Below are 21,963 nucleotides of genomic sequence, written 5' to 3' on the forward strand. Positions count from 1 at the left end.
ATAAGGGGACATTAATTGGGGTGACTAATTGACAAACAAACATACTGTAAGTTGGACATTAATTGGGGTGACACACCTTTGACGTTGAGCATGGCGGAGGTTGTTGCGGTGCCGGCTTGGAAAGTAACTTTGCAGCTGTCTCCAACGTGCAGATCCTTGAGCAGCAAGAGGTGGCGGCGTCCACTTTCGAAGGACACGATCTCCGTGGTGGGCGACTCCTTCACCGGCTTGCCCCCGATCAGCCAGCGGCAGTCTTTGATCTCGCATCGAGAGATAGAGCACTCGAATAGGGCCTCCCCGCCGTCAATGGTGTCCATGTTCTCCAAGCCTTGTAGGATTTCAATGGATTTGGCTGTACGGGAGGAGAGGGGAGCAGGGAGAGGGCAGTTTACTGTAAAAGAATAGCTTTAACTGAGAGGGGAGAATGTGTCATAAGACAAGCTTTTGTGGGGTTTTCAGGTTCACGGTGGCCTGTAGGTCAAGTGGATTTTTTATGCTTGACACTTGCTGCTATTCAAGCGGAACCTCACAATGAACACCTGACAAAACTGCTGGACACACACACACATACACACAATGCATGAAATGACCTGCCAGGGACGTCAATGCAGTCTTTGGTGAATCTTACAATGCTTTGTTTTCTGATACCCATTTTCACACTAGGGCCATGGGTTTTTCCTGTGCATGTGACCTGACCACGAGAAACAAGGGCCCTATTTGATCAGAGATTTTCCTGATCAGGTCTCATGGTTTAGAGGTCATGTACATTTGTCATTTTGCCTTGCTTGCTAAAGAGGGGTGGGGGGAAAGATGAAATAAATTAAAGGATAAAAATAAGACCTACTTGAAATCGCTATCTGCTGATCATAATTGAAAACAATAACGAACATTTTTACAAGTTCAGGGGAAGGGTAGAATAGCAAGGTGCTCTTTCCAAACGGAGAGAAGCTCACCTTCCACCTCCAGTAAGGCAACCACACAGGTCCCCTCTGCCTCACAGGAGTATCTCCCCCTGTCCTCAGTGGACACGTGGCTAATGTACAAGCGAGCCACGGTCCAGTCCTGCTCCACTACCACCCTCTGGCCGTCAGGCTGCAATGGCCGACCGTCTCTCTTCCACTGGGCCTGGACCGGCCGGGAGTACTGGCAGATGAACTCAGCCGGCTTGTCCTCAGCCACCCGCAGGTCCTGCATCTCGCTCACCACCTCTACTGTGGGGTCTGAGAGTGGGGGCAGGGGTCATATGACAAGGTCATCATGACTGACATGCACTCTCTCGACATGCCAAAGAACAATACCTGGGCTTTATAAACACCCCAGTACACCTTGGAGTATTTTGATGTATATTACTTTGAATTGAGTTAACTTTATTGATCCCCAAGGGGGAAATTTGATAAATGTTTTAAGTTGTTGGTGGTATCAGAGGTGGCTTAGTATTTTAGTATGCGTTGTGTGCTGCTGTGGCAAGCCCTTAGAGGTGCCTTGATTAACAGTACATCTTATGGATGCAGCACTCCGTGGCCAAATATGCACTTAGATACAGTATGTGAACGTCTACTTATCTGTGACAGATGTTTTTGTTACTCCAAACTGAAGGGGGAGTGAAAAGCCCAATCTCCTCAAGAGGCAGGGGGAGTTGGACACAACTACTGCCCACTAACCAACCAATGAGAATGGGGAGATATGCCAGTGGGTGGATAGAGATGCCAGACTGACAGGGCAGAGGTAGGAAGGGTTAGAGAGTTTTAGTGCTTGCAGGCTAGGGGCGGTGCAGTGCAGGGTGGAGGTGAAGCGAAGAGTGAGAGTAAGTAAGGGAAAGGCCAGGGTGGATGGGTGGAGCAGCACTGCTCTACACTGTCATTTCCAGCTACTGCTGATTCTATAGGTTGACATACAACAGCAAAGCTTGTTTACAGGTAAAATCTGTCCCACTGTACCCATAGAACTGCATCAAAACTAAGTTCATAAAATACACAATGCACACTTCATTTCTTAATTACTACCTGTGTGCACACATCACTTATTATCAGCAATCATACATCCCACATACTGCCACAAAATAGATGACATAATACGTCATCTATTTCAATGTGAATACACTACAGTAGGCAGATATGATTTCTATAATTGTTGGATAAGATTAGAGTGGATGATTCCAAGAGCTACATACTTAAACATTTTAATTTTTGGGTGACCCAAGCAAATTCACATATAAATGTGAGTTATAGATCTGTCATTCTCATTGAAAGCAAGTCTAAGAAGTGGTAGATCTGTTCTACGTGCGCTATTTCTACGCTTACCATTCTCAAGTTTCGTTTTTGCATCTTTTACTTTCGGTTTTGTAAACCAGCTTCAAACACATTATTTTTGGTTATTGAAAATGTATTTCAAAGCGCTTTAGATGGTACAATGATTCTCTACACACAAACTGAAATTAGGTGAACTATTCAAATTTTTGCAATCAGGAATGACGGTGCGATTTCTGCATATGCCACCTTTAATTATCAAAATATGTCCACCAGTCCTACTCTATTACAACTAGATATTCTGTAAACCACAACTGTTAGGTACCATTTGCCATTATTAGCTAAAAGTATAGATACACAATGGAACTATGGGTGTGAATCCTCATTGGATAACATTGCTCTTGCTCCATATTACTAAGAAACTGGTGGAAACATCCTCTACTGCTGCACCATCGTGTATGTTTTGGTCTTATCAAAAGCATGCAGCATGAAAACTCTCATTCTAACTCTATTAGTGAAATGACTCAAATGTATGCTCATGCATGGAAGCATGCATGGATGAGGCACAAAAAGACCTTCGCTACTGAACTAGTCATTCCCACTACTGAATCAGGGAGCTTTGAACTCTTGAGGACACTGGCATAATACTGTCAAGATTAACATTAGCCATGGACAGAAAGTGTGCAAATAGTAGTCTACTCTCAATGTGGTGAAAATGCTATGTTGGTCACTTAGAGATAAATACCATAATTGAATTTTATATCTAATCACACATATGTATGTTGAGTATTATGAGCATTGATGCTGTAAGGTCTGGAGAACACAGTTGGATCTTTAGAAGTCACTCTCCTCCTCCTCTCAATCCCTCTAGTTCCTCCTCCCTGATACCTTTAACTAAGAGCTTGGCGTAGGACACCAGGCTGCAGGCTTTGAACGTGACGGTGCCCGAGGCGTCCGGGGCCAGGTCCTTTAGGGTGAGAGTGTGGACGTGGCCCTGGCTCAGCCCTATCTCGCTGGAGGGGCTGTCCTGGAGAAGGGTCCCGTCCAGCCACCACTGCACCTCCCCGGGCCTCACACCGCGGGACAGCTGGCAGGAGAAGGTGGCCCACTCGCCCAAAAAGACATCGGTGCTCTTTAGACCACACACTATGAGGACTTCTGCCTCTGCAGAGTAGTGGAGATACAGTCAGACACTCAGCTACTGCCACTCACAGTCACACAACTCACCTCAAACTCTCCCAATGCCAGCCTATGGGATAATAAAGATTACTTCGACCTTGACCTGTCTCATTCCTCATTTAAACTTTGACTTTAAGAGGGCAAGCATCCTTGCTCACTTCATTGGGTTATTTATTCCCTACACGTTCCATGATATAATATACATTTTGTTCAACTAAATGTTAACCATCTGTTTTCAATCAATACTTTTTAATTTACAATTACATCCTACAACTGATCATCTTTAACTTGCTGAAAAACATACAATAGCCTTTGTGGTTTCAACAAGTGTATTATAAACTGTTAGGAATTCCTTCCTTGATCCTAGAGAAATGAAAAAACGATACAGAAATGAACCGTTTCAGGGACAGATGATGTAGTTGTGACATGATACCTTGCACTGCCACCGACGCCGTGGTGAGCTGGTCTCCAGCATCGCAGGTATAGTAGCCATTGTCCTCTGGCTCCAGGTTACGAATGCGGAGCTCCTGAACGCAGCCCTCCTGCCTCATCTCATACTTCTTACCAGCCTGGAGGACAATGCCTCCCTTCCTCCATTCCACTTGAGTGCACGCCTTGGAGAGCTCACAGCGCAGAGTGATATCATCGCCTTCCTGGGCTTCCTTGTTCTTCAGCTCCTTCTGGAAGAATGCCGGGGCACCTGGTGGAAGTAGGAGACATTACATCAGTGTCGGACAATAGAAGATGTGTAGACGATGATGGCATGGTGGACAGGGGCGTAAGATGGCTCTGTTGTATGTTGACGGAAGACTGGGTGCCTGATAGTTTGTAGAGGGCAAGCAAGTTAATAACAGTATTGTGGGGGAACTCATCCTGAGTTTATCTTGATTCTGAGCCTTCAATTTTAGGAGACTATTTTCTAGTACTCATTAGATGCAGTGTAGAGGGTCCAAACTTTTCAAGTGGCAGCATCATTCTTTACCTTCCACAGTCAATGTGACGGTGCACTGTGCATCCCCGGTATCGCAGCAGTAAGTTCCAGAGTCCTCCATGTCCAGGTTGTGGATACGGAGCTGCATGAGAGCTCCATTCTTCCGCAGGTCGTACTTGAGGCCTGCTTTGATTGCAACATCATTCCTGCTCCAGTTGATAGTGGCCGTGGGGTCGGAGACGGTGCAGGACAGGGTGACTGTCTCACCCTCCAGGGCCACTGTGTCATGAGGCTTCTCTAGGATTAAGACTGTAGATATGGGAAATCCCAAGCTAAGTACATACAGTGTAATGCACTTTGAGTGTCAGATGTCATGCATGTCAAACTTGTATGGTATTTCTATGGGCAGTGTTTAAAGTGGCTCTTTTTCCACAGGTCTACAATGCCGCCAATGCTAACCATAAAGACTATGTCCATTAGGCGTGCATCACTCAATTGATATTCAAATTGATACTGAAGTTAGCAAAGTGATATGTTTATGTCACTGACAACAATCTTGTTGTCAACTTAATTTTATAGTATCTTTAAAGACAAAGATGCTATAAAAAGAAAAGCCAGGAGGATGGCCAACACACGTATAAAGAAAGGTTAGAATGGAATGGATGATGGTGCACAGCAGATGAACAGAGGTTGTTCCAATGCTGTTTGATGGAAGATAGAGATGAAGAGGTGTGAGGACTAGATGGCCATCTTTAACGTCTCCGTTAACATCTCCATTACCTTTGGGCTTCTCTTCCACCAGTAGGCAGGCGACGGTCTTCTCTTCGCCCACCACAAACGCCACGTCCCCTGACTCATCAGTGGTGACCATCTGCAGTGTCAGCCGGTGCACCCGGCCCTGGAAGATCATCTGGTTCAGGTCGTTGTTCTGGAGGAGGTTATCCCCTAGCCACCACTCTCCATTGGTTACGCCCTCCTGGGACAACTCACACACAAAGACAGCATCCTGCCCGGCGGTCACTGTGATGTCGTGCAGCTCCCGAGTGATGCGTACAGACTCTGGAGGTGAATGAATGTGACGATGGGGGAGTGAGAAATTTAAAGGTTCCCGGGGTCAAGGTTTCCCAGGGGATTCATTAAGGTGAAACACTCAACATTAGAGCACCAACATTGGTATCCCGATTTAAAAGTGAGTTCTAAAGAGGATGGACACTTGCACTCCAGGAGACACCATGGATATTAGTGAAACTATTTCTGCCAACTCAATGTTTAGGACTTCTCATTGAAAGAGTACAATATTACACAAAACACAATTTCACTTCCTACGTAATGGCTAACGTGTAGGAAGGTACTGTAGACATATGTATATGCAAAAAGTGATCTCTGACACAATAGCTTAGTATAGGTCTGAATATGAAAACCAAACCAACATGCAGTAGTCCCCAACACGGCAAATAGACTGTGGTTCAAACATAAAAACGCATATTGATTATGAAACCTACATTTCATGATCAACAAACATTTTATTGTTACCTCGACAACTATGCTTACTCACAGATTATACTTCTAAAACTGGTTGCTATAGAGCCACGACTACATAGAGCCATGACTACATGGAACTCTATTCCACATCAAGTAACTGATGCAAGCAGTAGAATCAGATAAAGAAATGTTAAAAATACACCTTATGGAACAGCGGGAACTGTGAAGAGACACACACAGGCACAAACACATGCATACACACACACGATAACATACAGTGCAGTCGGAAAGTATTCAGACCCCCTGACCTTTGACTTTTTCCACATTTTGTTCTAAATTGGATAATTATTATATTTGTTTTATATAAATCTGCACACAATACCCCATAATGACAAAGTACATTTTTGCAAATGTATTAAAAATAAAAACATAAATACCATATTTACATAAGTATTCAGACCCTTTGCTATGAGACTAGAAATTGAGCTCAGGTGCATCCTGTTTCCATTGATCATCCTTGAGATGTTTCTACAACTTGATTGTTCACCTGTGATAAATTCAATTGATTGGACATGATTTGGAAAGGCACACACCTGTCTATATAAGGTCCCACAGTTGACAGTGCATGTCAGAGCAAAAACCAAGGGCCTTGGTCAGGGAGGTGACCAAGAACCCGATGGTCACTCCCACAGAGCTCCAGAATTCTTCTGTGGAGATGGGAGAACCTTCCAGAAGGACAACCATCTCTGCAGCACTCCACTGATCAGCCCTTTATGGTAGAGTGGCCAGACGGAAGCCACTCCTCAGTAAAAGGCACATGACAGCCCACTCGGAGTTTGCCAAAAGGCACCTAAAGGACTCTGACCATGAGAAACAAGATTCTCTTGTCTGATGAAACCAAGATTGAACTCTTTGGCCTGAATGCCAAGCGTCACGTCTGGAGGAAACCTGGCACCATCCCTACGGTCAGGCATGGTGGTGGCAGCATCATGCTGTGGAGATGTTTTTCAGCGGTAGGGACTGGGAGACTAGTCAGGATCGAGGGAAAGATGAATTTAGCAAAGTACACAGAGATCCTTGATGAAAACCTGCTCCAGAGCACTCAGGACCTCAGACTGGGGTGAAGGTTCACCTTCCAACAAGACAACGACCCTAAGCACACAACCAAGACAACACAGGAGTGGCTTCGGAACAATTCAGATTCATTCAGAACTCGGACAACTCTGGAAAGACCTGAAAATAGCTGTGCAGTGACGCAGAGCTTGAGAGAATATGCAGAGAAGAATGAAAGAAACTACCCAAATACAGGTGTGCAAAGCTTGTAGCGTCACACCCAAGAAGACTCAAGGCTGTAATCGCTGCCAAAGGTGCTTCAACAAAGTACTAAGTAAAAGGACTGAATACTTATGTAAATGTGATATTTATTGTTATAAATTTGAACATTTTCTAAAAATCTATTTTTGATTTGTCATTCTGTGTTATTGTGTGTAGATTGATGAGGAATGTAATGTAATCATTTTTAGAATAAGGCTGTAACATAACAAAATGTGGAAAAGGCAAGGGGTCTGTGTCACGTCCTGACCATAGTTCTTATGTGTGTTGCTTGTTTTAGTGTTGGTCAGGACGTGAGCTGGGTGGGCATTCTATGTTGTGTGTCTAGTTTGTCTGTTTCTGTGTTCAGCATAATATGGTTCTCAATCAGAGGCAGCTGTCATTCGTTGTCCCTGATTGAGAATCATATACAGTATAGGTGGCTTGTTTTGTGTTGGGGATTGTGGGTGGTTGTCTTCTGTCTTTGTGTTCTGCACCAGATAGGACTGTCTCGGTTTTCACATTTGTTAGTATTCACGTTATTGTCTCTTCTTTATTAAATCATGTTGAACACAAGCCGCGCTGCATTTTGGTCCTCTCCTTCACCCCAGGAAGAAAGCCGTTACAGTCTGAATGTTTTACGAATGCACTGTACACACACATACACAGATTTTTTGTTGTAGATATGTGGTAGTAGAGTAGTGGCCTGAGGGTACACACTTAATGTGTTGTGAAATCTTTTGTGAATGTATTGTAATGTTTTTAAAATTGTATAACTGCCTTAATTTTGTTGGACCCCAGGAAGAGTCGCTGCTGCCTTGGTATTAAGATGGAAGTTCTTAGTCCGTTTGCACACTGAATGAAAGCAGACGATAATGTAGAGTCACAGCAAACGAGAGACCGATGTCAATACAGACGCTCCATTACCTTTCACTGTCAGGGTGGCCGTGCTCTGCTTATCCCCAGTATCGCAGGTGTACTCTCCAGCATCCTCGACCTTCAGCTTGTGAACCATCAGGATGTAGGTAGAACCTGTGTGCTCCATGGAATACTTCTCCCCCTGGGTGAGGAGCACGGAGCCCCTTCTCCAGGTCACCTTGCCCTCAGCACTGATCTCACAGGTCAGGGAGACACTGCCCCCCTCAACTGCTTCCTGGCTCTCCAGCTCCTTCTTGAACACCACAGGGGCCCCTGGGGGGACACAGCAAGATAGATACAGACCAGGTTAAGATTGATGGAGACGTTACCTGGTTTAAGGAGTGGACACGGACGGGACGGACATCCAATCACATCCAATATCTTGAAAGGAAACATTCAACACTACATTTAAAAGCATTTGCTGAACAGACATTAACCACTGCAGGTTTCAAATAGCAAATGACAAAAACGGGGAGGTTTCTTGTTTCTTGCTATGTTGTAATGTGAGAGAAATTAACAAGTGGCCTACCAATGGCATACACTGCTATAATAATCAATCTCCACAACAAGATTAACATGAATTGAGAGATCCATTATAGATAAGAGAAGATAAAAGACATGAAGAATCTATGAAAGAATGGACAGAATGGCTCCAAGTATTGCGGTACAATGGAAAATGGTTAGGTCTAGTAAAAGTCAGTCATTAGCGTCATACATATATTATATAACCCCTTACCTCAGACTATACAGTATATGTATCCTTTACCTTGGACGTTCAGGGTATAAAACGGATTTGGAATGGACAGAATGGATCCTGGTATTGGGGTACAATGGGAGAAGGTTGGTGCTGATTACCAGCAGATGTATCTCTTACCTCAGACTATGTACAGTATATGACTATATACTGTATACTCCTAACCTTGGATTATGTATATACACCCCTTACCTCGGACGGTCAGGTTGGCGGTGGAGGTATGGTGGCCCACGGTAAAAGCGACTGTGGCCGAGTCGGCCTGGGTGACCCCCCTGAGGGTGAGGCTGTGCACCTTGCCTTGGCTGCGGATCAGATTCATTTCATTGTTCTGCAGAGGGACATCCGCAAGCTTCCACTGGACCTCCTTGGCATCCTCGTGGGACAGATGGCACTCAAAGTGAACGTCCTCCCCCTCGCGCACCGAGCAGCTGTTCAAGACCTTCACTATGGTCACCTCCAGCTCTGTTATAAAAAGCCAGTTATGTGTTACTGCTTAGATGCGAATCTCACTCTAAGGGAGCACTAGTGTCTATATGGGTGTACATGGATAGATTACAACAGAAATAAGGCACCTAACCTTACACACTCAATACAGTTACAATACAGAGACAACTGTCAAGACATAAGGTTGCTCCTGTCAAGACAGAAGAAGTGGAAGTGTGAGACAGATCATTGTCCTTAACAGCAGAGCACTCGGGTGGAATGGTTATGAAGGTAAAAGTGCAGAGGAAGGTGTGTGAAGGATATGAAAGACATAGGAAGCAGTAGGTGAATCAGGAAATGGATGAAGATCCCAACAAGCTTTACTTCTGTGCTCTTTAGGCTTTTGGTCCTCTAAAGCCTTGCGTGATATTAGTCTTGTGGGAATCACTCAGGATGGAAAGCGGTGGTAGGGATAGAGTAAATTAAAAGAGAGGTGCCATGATTCAAGAGGTGTGTAGAGAGAGAGAATGATTGAAATGAATGTCAGAAGACAGTAGCAGACTTTCATTTTGTCCCCTACCCTGTACAGTGAGCATGGATGAGGTCTTCTGGTAACCTGTGTCACAGATATACTCCCCAGAGTCAGCCCCTTGTAGGTTATAGATGATAAGCTTCACTATGGCACCTTCCTGTTTCAGCTGATACTTGTTGTTAGACTCCAAGACGCTGTCGCCCCGGCTCCAGACAACGCTGGCCACAGGATTTGTGATCTCACAGCGGAGGATGGCGATCTCACCTGCGTCCCACTCTAGATTCTGTAGTGGGGTTTTGAAGTAAACAGGCAGGGCTGTGGAAAGCAAGAGGGGGGTAGGAACGATGTAGGTTGGGAGAGGTGAGATAGAGAAACTTTTAGAGGGCAGAATTGTGCCTCCAAACCACAAAATATGTATAATACATGTGGGAAAGTTTGATTTTCTTTCCCGACAGCATACACAGCTAAAACCAGAAGAGTTTTCTCTCAGCCTACCCTTCACAGAAAGGTTTGCTGTGGTTTTCCGGTCGCCACTGTCACAAGTATAGCTGCCTGAGTCTTCAGGGTCTAAGCTGTGGATGACTAGTCTGGCGCTGTGCCCTTCCTGGACGATTTCATACTTGGCACAGGGGCAGAGACCCACCTCCCCCTTTGTCCATTCTACTGGGACTCCAGGTTTAGAGAGCTCACAGTGCAGGGTAACACTGCCACCTTCCTCAGCCTCCTGGCTCTGCAGATCTTTGGTGAATATGACTGGGAGAGCTGACAAATCAAAATCGCAAAAGATTAATTATAAGCCTACACTTACATAATAAATGGTAGGCATTATTCCAACTGTTTTGTTGCATCACTTATTTTTACTATTTATTGCATTTCAGTTAATACATGTGGTGCTTCAGATCAATTTATCATAAATCAAGGTGATATTGTCTGTGCTAGTGAAGAATTGGGCTGCAGTGAAAAGGTCTTCATCATCCTACCATTGACTTTCAGGTATGCTGAGCTCTCTAGGTCTCCAGTGCTGCAGTGGTAGTTTCCTGTGTCTTCAGGTTTCAAATTACAGATTTGTAGTTTCACACTGCAATCTTTCTGCTTCATCTGGTACTTTTCTCCAGACTTCAGCACCTGTGTTCCCTTCCTCCATTCTACAGGGACTCCAGGTTTAGAGAGCTCACAGTGCAGGGTAACACTGCCCCCCTCCTCAACCTCCTGGCTCTCAAGATCGTGTTTGAATGTGGCTGGAAGAGCTGAGAAATAAAGGATTAAAAAATATCTTCATCCACTGTCACAATGCCTCAAAAAGAGACATTGCAAACCCATATGGTGTTAGCATCTAGAAGATGATCCCACTGGGATGGTGTCTCTATGTATGGTAAACACTTTCAATGACCATTAATGTATGCACTCTTCTCTGCTTGGTGTCCATCCGTCCAGGCCAGCAGTTTAAAAAAAGATTTGTGTGTGACCCACCACCACATTGAAAGTGAGATTTTAACTACTCTGGGTTTACACATAACCAAGGTTATGTACAGGACTGCATGAACAATCCTGGTCTCTGCCTAAATTCAATACTGTGTACGCAGAATTTACCTGGAATATCATAATCCAACTACAACAAGGAATCTACAACAAGGAGACTCCAGCAAGGTCAACAAAAGACAACCAAGTTAAGACCTATAGTAGATCCCCATTTAAGGGCAGGGAGACCTGTAATACATTACAACTGCAAGCTCCATGGCAGCATTATACAGGAATAGACTGCAAAAGAAAGCTTCTCTTTTCCCACCATGGGCTTCTACGACTGTCTTCTCCTCCTTTTCAGTCTCTGGTTTTGGCTGGACAGGAGCAACTGGTGTCTCCACAACTACAGTACAAACATGAACAATCTGTTGAATATATCTTCATTATAACATCAACTTTAAAATTGTGCACCTAAGCGAACCAGACGGAAGCGAACAAAGCCCAATGTCCACGGAGCTTAAAATCTTACCCATTCAAATGGCAACCATCATTGTAGCCTACTTTCTTTCCACTACCATTTAGAAGCATGGCAAAGTATGCAGAAAAAACAATACGTGTAGCAAAATCTACTGAATATATTGTCAATAAAGAATTTACTTCGTCGAGTTAAGGATAAAAAGAACAGGAACTATATCAGATAGCCTAAAGTACGAGTTGAATAACTTTTGCATTAAAAAAAATGCACGTGCAAACCTGATGGAAGCAAACAGCGTCCAAAGTCATTTTTATCCATTCATACGAACAATGACCGATGTACCTGAACTTAAGAATGACAAACTAATCTCCTCTCTCTTTGGTCCCCTGCTTCTGAGGCTCTGGTTTAAGGGTGACTGCAGGAACTGGAGGTTTCTCTACTGTGGCACAGCAATACACTTGATAAGATCCTCAACACCTCTTAAGAGAACAGCCTGACAAACCAGCCGAAGCCACAAGATAAGGGAAGCTAGCTGAAGGGCTACAGAAAGACTATGTGACACAACTTGCCTTCAGAAAAAAATCTAGCCACACTGTTCACCACATACAACTTGAATCAAGAGCAAAGATCCAAGCTTTCTGAGTCTACATTGAGAAACACAGTATGATGTGACAGACAATGCACAGGTAGGAGCTCAACAGACAACAGCCAGCTCATATTTTCCTACCAGGGGCTCCTACTACTGTCTTCGTCTCTACTGTCTCCTTCCTGGGTTCCAGTTTGGGGGCGGCAGGAGGCTTCACGGCTATGACAAAACATCAAAGCCGGTATGTGATTTAACTTCCCAATGTCATACAACAAAAAGTATTTAAACAGACAAACTGCCATTACATCCCTTTGAGTGAAGGGCAACCGTCATACATGACACAGACTAATAGGACCACACAAGATAAAGCAGAGACCCAAAAATGTGCCACACAATGTGAAAGCCACAAATGATGTCCAATTGAACGGATAAAGAGCAGTAGTATTTGAATTGATATGACAGACTTTGCACAGGTATGAGCTTAACAGGCAAAAGATAGCTGATCTTCTCTACTACTAACTTATTTTCTACTGTCTCCTCCTGTGGCTCCAGTTTGAGGGCGGCAGGAGCAGCAGGCTTCTTGGCTATAGCAAAACACCGAAATAACTACCGGTATATAATTTAACTTCATCATCTGTCTAGTAAGCAGAAAGCTCAACCAAAAGCATGAACTCATGAACATGAATTCCCAACGTCATACAACAGTCTTCAAAGAGAGAAACAGACAGTGACACAGACTGCCAATACATAGCCTACACTGAAAGTGAAGGACAAAGACTAAACAGAAGAAGCTTACAGGACACACTAACAGGACCACAAGGTGAAGCAGAAACCACAAAATTAGCCATACAATGCTAAAGCCACAAATGACGTTCGCTTGAACAGACTGACAAAAGAGCGGCAGTCCCTATACGAAAGTACCCACCCTGAGCGTCTGCAACAGTCTTATTTTCTACGGTCTCCTCCTTCTGGAGCTCCAGTTTGGGGGTGGCAGGAGCAGCAGGCTTAAAGGCTATAACAAAACACCAAAATGACTATATACACCCCCAAAATGTGCCACACAATACTTAAGCCATGAATGATGTTTTCTTGAAGTTGAACAGATAGGCCAAAGAGCAGCCGTATTTGAATTGATGTGACCAACTACCCACAGGTATGAGTTGAAAAGACAACAGAAAGCTCATCTTTCCTACCAGGGGCTTCTACGATCTTCTTTTCTACAACAGGCTTAGAGACTATGACAAAACATCAAGATGACTACCAGAAAACACTGAGTAGACAAAACATTAGGAACACCTTCCTAATATTGAGTTGGACCCCCTTTTGCCCTCAGAACAGCCTCAATTCGTCGGGGAGTGGACTCTACAAGGTATCGAAAGCGTTCCACAGGGATGCTGGCCCATGTTGACTCCAATGCTTCCCACAGTTGTGTCAAGTTGACTGGATGTCCTTTAGGTGGTGGACCATTCTTGATACACAAGAGAAACGGTTGAGAGTAAAAAAAACAGCAGCGTTGTAGTTCTTGAAACACTCAAACCGGTGCGCCTGGTACCTACAACCACAACTCGTTCAAAGGCATTTAAATATACAAAACATGCTCCGTTGTCGCGAGGCTTAAAAATCTTTCTTTAACCTGTCTCATCCCCTTCATCTACACTGATTGAAGTGGATTTAACAGGTGACATCAATAAGGGATCATAGCTTTCAACTGGATTCACCTGGTCAGTCTATGTTATGGAAAGAGCAGGTGTCCTTAATGTTTTGGACACTCAGTGTAAAGCTGAACTTCATCAGTTGTCTAGAAAGCAGAAAACTCAATAACACGTGTGACAGCATGAACATGAATTCATATTACGTCATATAACAAAACATCTTTAAAACAGACACACACTGCCATTAAAACTGAGGGAAAACCAAGCAAAAACATATTATTATTACATTACTACATTATTACATATTTGTGTCAAGTAAGAAAATACTAAGAAGATCACAAGTTGAAACACAGGCCCAAAAAATGAGTCACACAGTGCTAAAGCCATAAAGGAACAGATATGAACTGCTGCTTGTTGGCCTATCTGACTGCAATTATCGACCAGATAAAACAACACAATTACATACAGCAACACCAGAATACCATATTTTTTTTTTTATTGCTATGACAGACAACAGATAGTTCATCTTTCCTACCAGAGGCTTCTACTACGGTCTTCTTCTCTAATGTCTCCTTCTGGGGATCCATTTTGGTGGTGGCAGGAGCAATAGGGGTCGCTGGCTCCGAGACTATGACAAAACACCATAATAACTAAACATTCTTTAACTTTACTTCAACAAGTAACCAGAAATGTTAACTACTGTATTCTTTTCTACGGTCTCCTTCTGGGGCTCTGGTTTAGGGCCGGCAGGAACAGCAGGCTTCACAGATATAGCAGAAATCAGAATACCTCAATATTCTATAATTTCCAGAATGAGCTCAACAGAGAACATATCTTATCTTTTCCTACCATGGGCTTCTACTACTGTCTTCCTTTCTACTGTCTCTTTCTGGGCCTCTTTGGTGTCCTGCTGCTTCTGGGTCTCCTGTTGTTTGTGAGTGACTGGAGGAGCTGGGGGTTTAAACATTTCACTTTAGATCCAACTCTGAGCTGAGTATGCTCACAAAAGCATGCCCTCAAAGGGAAGCAGAGAATCCAAAACAATGTCAGGCCGCTCAAAGCTAAGGTGACAACAAGGTTTACATACACATACAAAACATAGTTGCAACCTGGTTAAGGGTTAATTCTTGACAGATAAACAACAAACTACATCTGGCTAATAAGAATGGTCAGTGCTAACCTGAATCCTCGGGACGTCCCTACCCTAAACCTTAACCCTAACCTTAACCCCTAGCCTTAACCATAACCTTAAACCTTACCTTAACCAATTTCAATTTCAACTTCAATGGTGTAGGGATGTTCCAAGGAACCCGGAGAGCACTGACCTAGGTAATACACTTGTGTTCCCCGTGGACCGGCTCGTACATAAAGCATCTCCCATTCAGGCTGCAAAGGCATACTTTTCCTCCTTAACAAGCTTTAATGGTGAGCCGCCATTTGTATATTTGTACTGTCCTAATTTAAACACAAATTTACACCAACATTTTCAGATTTTCCGACAATTTAGGATGTTGCACACCGCATTCAGCCAAGACATAGGCACTATAGACATACCATAAAGACAGAGAATCAAGCAGTAAACCAAACTGTTACTCTCCTTGTCCTTCCCTACCTTCTTCCTTTTTGGCCTTCTCCTTCTGGGGCTCCTCCTGCTTGGGAGTTACTGGAGGAACTGAATACTTCAGAGCTACCATAAAACATGCAACTTAGAATACAAAACCTCATAACCAAACCTTTTATGACAAGACTGACCATAACAGAAAAACAGCCAACAGAGGGATGTATCATACAAACTGCCAACAAAGGATGTACCACACAAGTCTCAAATAAATACATGATAACTGTGAACACCAGAAGCAATGAGACAAAGCCTTCAGAACATGTGGACTGAATGCAAACAGAATACAGAGACAAAGATGTCTACTCAATTTCCTTTCTAAGCACAACAAACAGTGGCACAAACAAACCACAAGAAACTTCAAGTACAGCGACATATGCACTGACTGTAAAAGGACAACGAATACTATCAGCATCATCACCGACATCATCAACAGGACCAAGAAGCAGGACAAACTGCACAGATGACAAGTTAAAGCAGACAGACAAACTGTTCTCCATGTACGCTCCCCTTCCTACCTTGATCCAGTTTGGTCTCCTGAATCAGAGGCTCTTGTTAACCCTAACCCTAAACCTAACCTTAGAAAGCAGTTTCTTATCAACATATAGTTTGTTGATAGAATTACCATCTGTAGCGCATCTACAAATAGAAAATCCGGACCATCCAAATATAGTTTTACCAAACATATTTAGTGACAAAGGCACATCTAAATGTATTAACTCTCTCCTACCCTTAATCTTGAGACTGGCTGTAGTCTTCTGTTCTCCACACACACAGCTGTAGTCTCCACTGTCCTCGGGTACTACTTTGCTGATCAGGAGTTCACTCACAGATTCTTTCTGCTTCATCTGGTACTTTTCTCCAGACTTCAGCACCTGTGTTCCCTTCCTCCATTCTACAGGGACTCCAGGTTTAGAGAGCTCACAGTGCAGGGTAACACTGCCCCCTTCCTCAGCCTTCTGGCTCTCCAGCTTGTGTTTGAAGGTCACAGGTTGGGCTGGGGATTTAAATTAAACCATATAAAATACACTGAAACGCAATAACCACTGATATGAGGCAATAAGACATGAGTTCATCCTCTAAAACCATGAGAAGGGCACAGTTCAGAAAGCAGATACTTGAATAATGAAACCAAACACAGAAACAGAGACAGGATGATCACCAGCACACAAAGACTAACAACATGATAATCAACACAATGAACACAGACAGACTACAAAGATCAAGCTGGACAGAGACAGTTAAGACACAGAGACAGATGAGACACAGAGACAGATGAGACACAGAGACAGATAAGACACAGATGCAGATAAGACACAGAGACAGATACGACACATAGTCAAATAAGACACAGAGACAGATAAGACACAGAGACAGATAAGACACAGAGACAGATAAGACACAGAGACAGATAAGACAGATAAGACACATAGTCAATAAGACACAGAGACAGATGAGACACAGAGACAGTTAAGACACAGAGACAGATAAGACACAGAGACAGATAAGACACAGAGACAGATAAGACATAGAGACAGATAAGACACATAGTCAAATAAGACACATAGTCAAATAAGACACAGAGACAGATAAGACACAGAGACAGATAAGACACATAGTCAAATAAGACACAGAGAAAGATGAGACACAGAGACAGTTAAGTCACAGAGACAGATAAGACATAGAGACAGATAAGACACATAGTCAAATAAGACACAGAGACAGATGAGACACGGAGTCAAAAAAGACACAGAGACAGATAAGACACAGAGACAGATAAGACACATAGTCAAATAAGACACAGAGACAGATAAGACAGAGAGACAGATAAGACACAGAGACAGATAAGACATAGAGACAGATAAGACACATAGTCAAATAAAACACAGAGACAGATAAGACATAGAGACAGATAAGACACATAGTCAAATAAGACACAGAGACAGATAAGACACAGAGACAGATAAGACACAGATAAGACACAGAGACAGATAAGACACATAGTCAAATAAGAGACAGATGAGACACGGAGTCAAAAAAGACACAGAGACAGATAAGACACAGAGACAGATAAGACAGAGACAGATAAGACATTGAGAGAGTAATAGTAAAATGGGAACATTTCTCAACTTAAGCACTAGATTTTCAGGCAATTCAGAACTTGGTGCTGACAATGAATCATTAAATGTACAAAATTCATCAAAGCCAAGTTGACAACTACGCCAACTCAACACAAATCAGAGCCGTTATACCAAACCAACTTCTTTCAAATATTCTGCTGAATCACACTTGAAACTTTGATAATGACAGTGACAAAGACAATACAGAACAACTTCAGCGGAACATAAAGTAGCTATTTAATGACACCAATCTGCCCCCTACCCTTAATCTTGAGACTGGCTGTAGTCTTCTGTTCTCCACACACACAGCTGTAGTCTCCACTGTCCTCGGGTACTACTTTGCTGATCAGGAGATCACTCACAGATTCTTTCTGCTTCATCTGGTACTTTTCTCCAGACTTCAGCACCTGTGTTCCCTTCCTCCATTCTACAGGGACTCCAGGTTTAGAGAGCTCACAGTGCAGGGTAACACTGCCCCCTTCCTCAGCCTTCTGGCTCTCCAGCTTGTGTTTGAAGGTCACAGGTTGGGCTGGGGATTCAAATTAAACCATATAAAATACACTGAAACACAATAACCACTGATATGAGGCAATAAGACATGAGTTCATCCTCTAAAACCCTGAGAAGGGCACAGTTCAGAAAGCAGATACTTGAATAATGAAACCAAACACAGAAACAGAGACAGAACGATCACCAGCACACAAAGACTAACAACATGATAATCAACACAATGAACACAGACAGACTACAAAGATCAAGCTGGACAGAGACAGTTAAGACACAGAGACAGATGAGACACAGAGACAGATGAGACACAGAGACAGTTAAGACACGGAGGCAGATAAGACACAGAGGCAGATAAGACACAGAGACAGATAAGACACATAGTCAAATAAGACACAGAGACAGATAAGACACAGAGACAGATAAGACACCTAGTCAAATAAGACACAGAGAAAGATGAGACACAGAGACAGTTAAGACACAGAGACAGATGAGACACAGAGACAGATAAGACACATAGTCAAATAAGACACAGAGAAAGATGAGACACAGAGACAGTTAAGACACAGAGACAGATGAGACACAGAGACAGATGAGACACGGAGTCAAAAAAGACACAGAGACAGATAAGACATAGAGACAGATAAGACACATAGTCAAATAAAACACAGAGACAGATAAGACATAGAGACAGATAAGACACATAGTCAAATAAGACACAGAGACAGATAAGACACAGAGACAGACACAGATAAGACACAGAGACAGATAAGACACATAGTCAAATAAAACACAGAGACAGATAAGACACGGAGTCAAAAAAGACACAGAGACAGATAAGACACAGAGACAGATAAGACAGAGACAGATAAGACATTGAGAGAGTAATAGTAAAATGGGAACATTTCTCAACTTAAGCACTAGATTTTCAGGCAATTCAGAACTTGTTGCTGACAATGAATCATTAAATGTACAAAATTCATCAAAGCCAAGTTGACAACTACGCCAACTCAACACAAATCAGAGCCGTTATACCAAACCAACTTCTTTCAAATATTCTGCTGAATCACACTTGAAACTTTGATAATGACAGTGACAAAGACAATACAGAACAACTTCAGCGGAACATAAAGTAGCTATTTAATGACACCAATCTGCCCCCTACCCTTAATCTTGAGACTGGCTGTAGTCTTCTGTTCTCCACACACACAGCTGTAGTCTCCACTGTCCTCGGGTACTACTTTGCTGATCAGGAGATCACTCACAGATTCTTTCTGCTTCATCTGGTACTTTTCTCCAGACTTCAGCACCTGTGTTCCCTTCCTCCATTCTACAGGGACTCCAGGTTTAGAGAGCTCACAGTGCAGGGTAACACTGCCCCCTTCCTCAGCCTTCTGGCTCTCCAGCTTGTGTTTGAAGGTCACAGGTTGGGCTGGGGATTCAAATTAAACCATATAAAATACACTGAAACGCAATAACCACTGATATGAGGCAATAAGACATGAGTTCATCCTCTAAAACCATGAGAAGGGCACAGTTCAGAAAGCAGATACTTGAATAATGAAACCAAACACAGAAACAGAGACAGAACGATCACCAGCACACAAAGACTAACAACATGATAATCAACACAATGAACACAGACAGACTACAAAGATCAAGTTGGACAGAGACAGTTAAGACACAGAGACTGATGAGACACAGAGACAGATGAGACACAGAGACAGTTAAGACACAGAGACAGATAAGACACAGAGGCAGATAAGACACAGAGACAGATAAGACACATAGTCAAATAAGACACAGAGACAGATAAGACACAGAGACAGATAAGACACATAGTCAAATAAGACACAGAGAAAGATGAGACACAGAGACAGTTAAGACACAGAGACAGATGAGACACAGAGACAGATAAGACACATAGTCAAATAAGACACAGAGACACATAAGACACAGAGACAGATAAGACACAGAGACAGTTAAGACATAGAGACAGATAAGACACATAGTCAAATAAGACACAGAGACAGATAAGACATAGAGACAGATAAGACACATAGTCAAATAAGACACAGAGACAGATAAGACACAGAGACAGATAAGACACAGAGACAGATAAGACATAGAGACAGATAAGACATATAGTCAAATAAGACACAGAGACAGATAAGACACAGAGACAGATAAGACACATAGTAAAATAAGACACAGAGACAGATGAGACACGGAGTCAAAAAAGACACAGAGACAGATAAGACAGAGACAGATAAGACACAGAGACAGATAAGACATTGAGAGAGTAATAGTAAAATGGGAACATTTCTCAACTTATGCACTATATTTTCAGACAATTCAGAACTTGCTGCTGACAATGAATCATTAAATGTACAAAATTCATCAAAGCCAAGTTGACAACTACGCCAACTCAACACAAATCAGAGCCGTTATACCAAAGCAACTTCTTTCAAATATTCTGCCGAATCACACTTGAAACTTTGATAACGACAGTGACAAAGACAATACAGAACAACTTCAGCAGAACATAAAGTAGCTATTTAATGACACCAATCTGCCCCCTACCCTTAATCTTGAGACTGGCTGTAGTCTTCTGTTCTCCACACACACAGCTGTAGTCTCCACTGTCCTCGGGTACTACTTTGCTGATCAGGAGATCACTCACAGATTCTTTCTGCTTCATCTGGTACTTTTCTCCAGACTTCAGCACCTGTGTTCCCTTCCTCCATTCTACAGGGACTCCAGGTTTAGAGAGCTCACAGTGCAGGGTAACACTGCCCCCTTCCTCAGCCTTCTGGCTCTCCAGCTTGTGTTTGAAGGTCACAGGTAACGCTGACAAACCATTGATTTAAATATGAAATTATTCTGTATATACAGTCCACTAACTACACACATTTTTGCTACCAACACATGAACTTACACGTATCAATTAAACTGACTGACTTCCTGTAAACAAGACCTCCCCAACATTCCCATTGACCAAGAACATGTACCCATACCATTGACGTTTATAGTCGCTGTGGTCCTCTGATTTCCACACTCACAGGAATACTCTCCACTGTCTTCAACCTTCAGATGTTTTATCTGAAGCTCACAGCACGCATCTTTTTGCTTAATCTCATATTTGTTTCCAGCTTTGAGATTCTCAGTGCCTTTCTTCCACTGAACCTTGGCTCCAGGTTTGGCTAACACACAGCAGAGAGTAGCATTCTCTCCTTCCGTGGCCTGCTGGTTCTTCAGCTTCTGTTTAAAGCTGGCAGGCAAGGCTGGAAAAAGACGAACATGCCCAACTTCATTAAAAAGTAGGCTAAATCATTTTCTTTGCAATCTTCAGTTGTAATGGAAGGGCATAAGAATCAAAATGGTGGAGAAGAATGAGTAGTGGACAATGATTCCGATGCTTTTATTGCTGTCCTTTGGAACCTAAATATGATTCCAATGATTGGGTTGTTCAATGAAACAGATGACTTGTTAACTGAAGATAGTTATCAAACCAGTACATGGAATGAACATGGTGTTCACAGCTGATCACCACCACAACATGAAATCCTTCCAAAGTGCACAAAGGATCAGCAGCATACAGAGAAATACATTTGTGGAGCTTTTGCATCACTTATGCAGCATAACTTTGCATTGAGGCACACATCTGTACATGAACAATATTCAGAATAGTTTCAAGATAGGAATAATGTCTTAGTTTATGACCCTGCAGTATTTTCCAAGACACAATAGAAACATTGTCCAAACCTTTGA

General features: G+C 42.9%; 1 protein-coding gene across 1 annotated transcript in view; it reads right to left on the bottom strand.

Moving 5' to 3' along the window:
* LOC139551243 (obscurin-like) overlaps window positions 1-21,963 on the bottom strand; it is a 91,662-nt gene that overhangs the window by 29,168 nt on the left and 40,531 nt on the right. The window contains exons 27-47 of the mRNA XM_071362730.1: window positions 21,210-21,476; window positions 20,776-21,042; window positions 19,358-19,624; window positions 17,951-18,217; window positions 16,299-16,565; window positions 14,800-14,901; window positions 14,486-14,578; window positions 13,224-13,310; window positions 12,428-12,517; window positions 11,526-11,640; window positions 10,704-11,049; window positions 10,272-10,545; window positions 9,825-10,091; window positions 9,014-9,283; window positions 8,077-8,340; window positions 5,137-5,415; window positions 4,408-4,665; window positions 3,859-4,125; window positions 3,135-3,410; window positions 954-1,220; window positions 77-352 (exon numbers count right to left, since the gene is read on the bottom strand). Of these exons, the coding sequence (XP_071218831.1) occupies window positions 77-352; window positions 954-1,220; window positions 3,135-3,410; window positions 3,859-4,125; window positions 4,408-4,665; window positions 5,137-5,415; window positions 8,077-8,340; window positions 9,014-9,283; window positions 9,825-10,091; window positions 10,272-10,545; window positions 10,704-11,049; window positions 11,526-11,640; window positions 12,428-12,517; window positions 13,224-13,310; window positions 14,486-14,578; window positions 14,800-14,901; window positions 16,299-16,565; window positions 17,951-18,217; window positions 19,358-19,624; window positions 20,776-21,042; window positions 21,210-21,476 (4,866 nt within the window). The remainder of the gene's footprint in view (window positions 1-76; window positions 353-953; window positions 1,221-3,134; window positions 3,411-3,858; window positions 4,126-4,407; window positions 4,666-5,136; window positions 5,416-8,076; window positions 8,341-9,013; window positions 9,284-9,824; window positions 10,092-10,271; window positions 10,546-10,703; window positions 11,050-11,525; window positions 11,641-12,427; window positions 12,518-13,223; window positions 13,311-14,485; window positions 14,579-14,799; window positions 14,902-16,298; window positions 16,566-17,950; window positions 18,218-19,357; window positions 19,625-20,775; window positions 21,043-21,209; window positions 21,477-21,963) is intronic.

Source organism: Salvelinus alpinus, chromosome 23, assembly GCF_045679555.1.
Source record: "Salvelinus alpinus chromosome 23, SLU_Salpinus.1, whole genome shotgun sequence".
Taxonomy (NCBI): domain Eukaryota; kingdom Metazoa; phylum Chordata; class Actinopteri; order Salmoniformes; family Salmonidae; genus Salvelinus; species Salvelinus alpinus.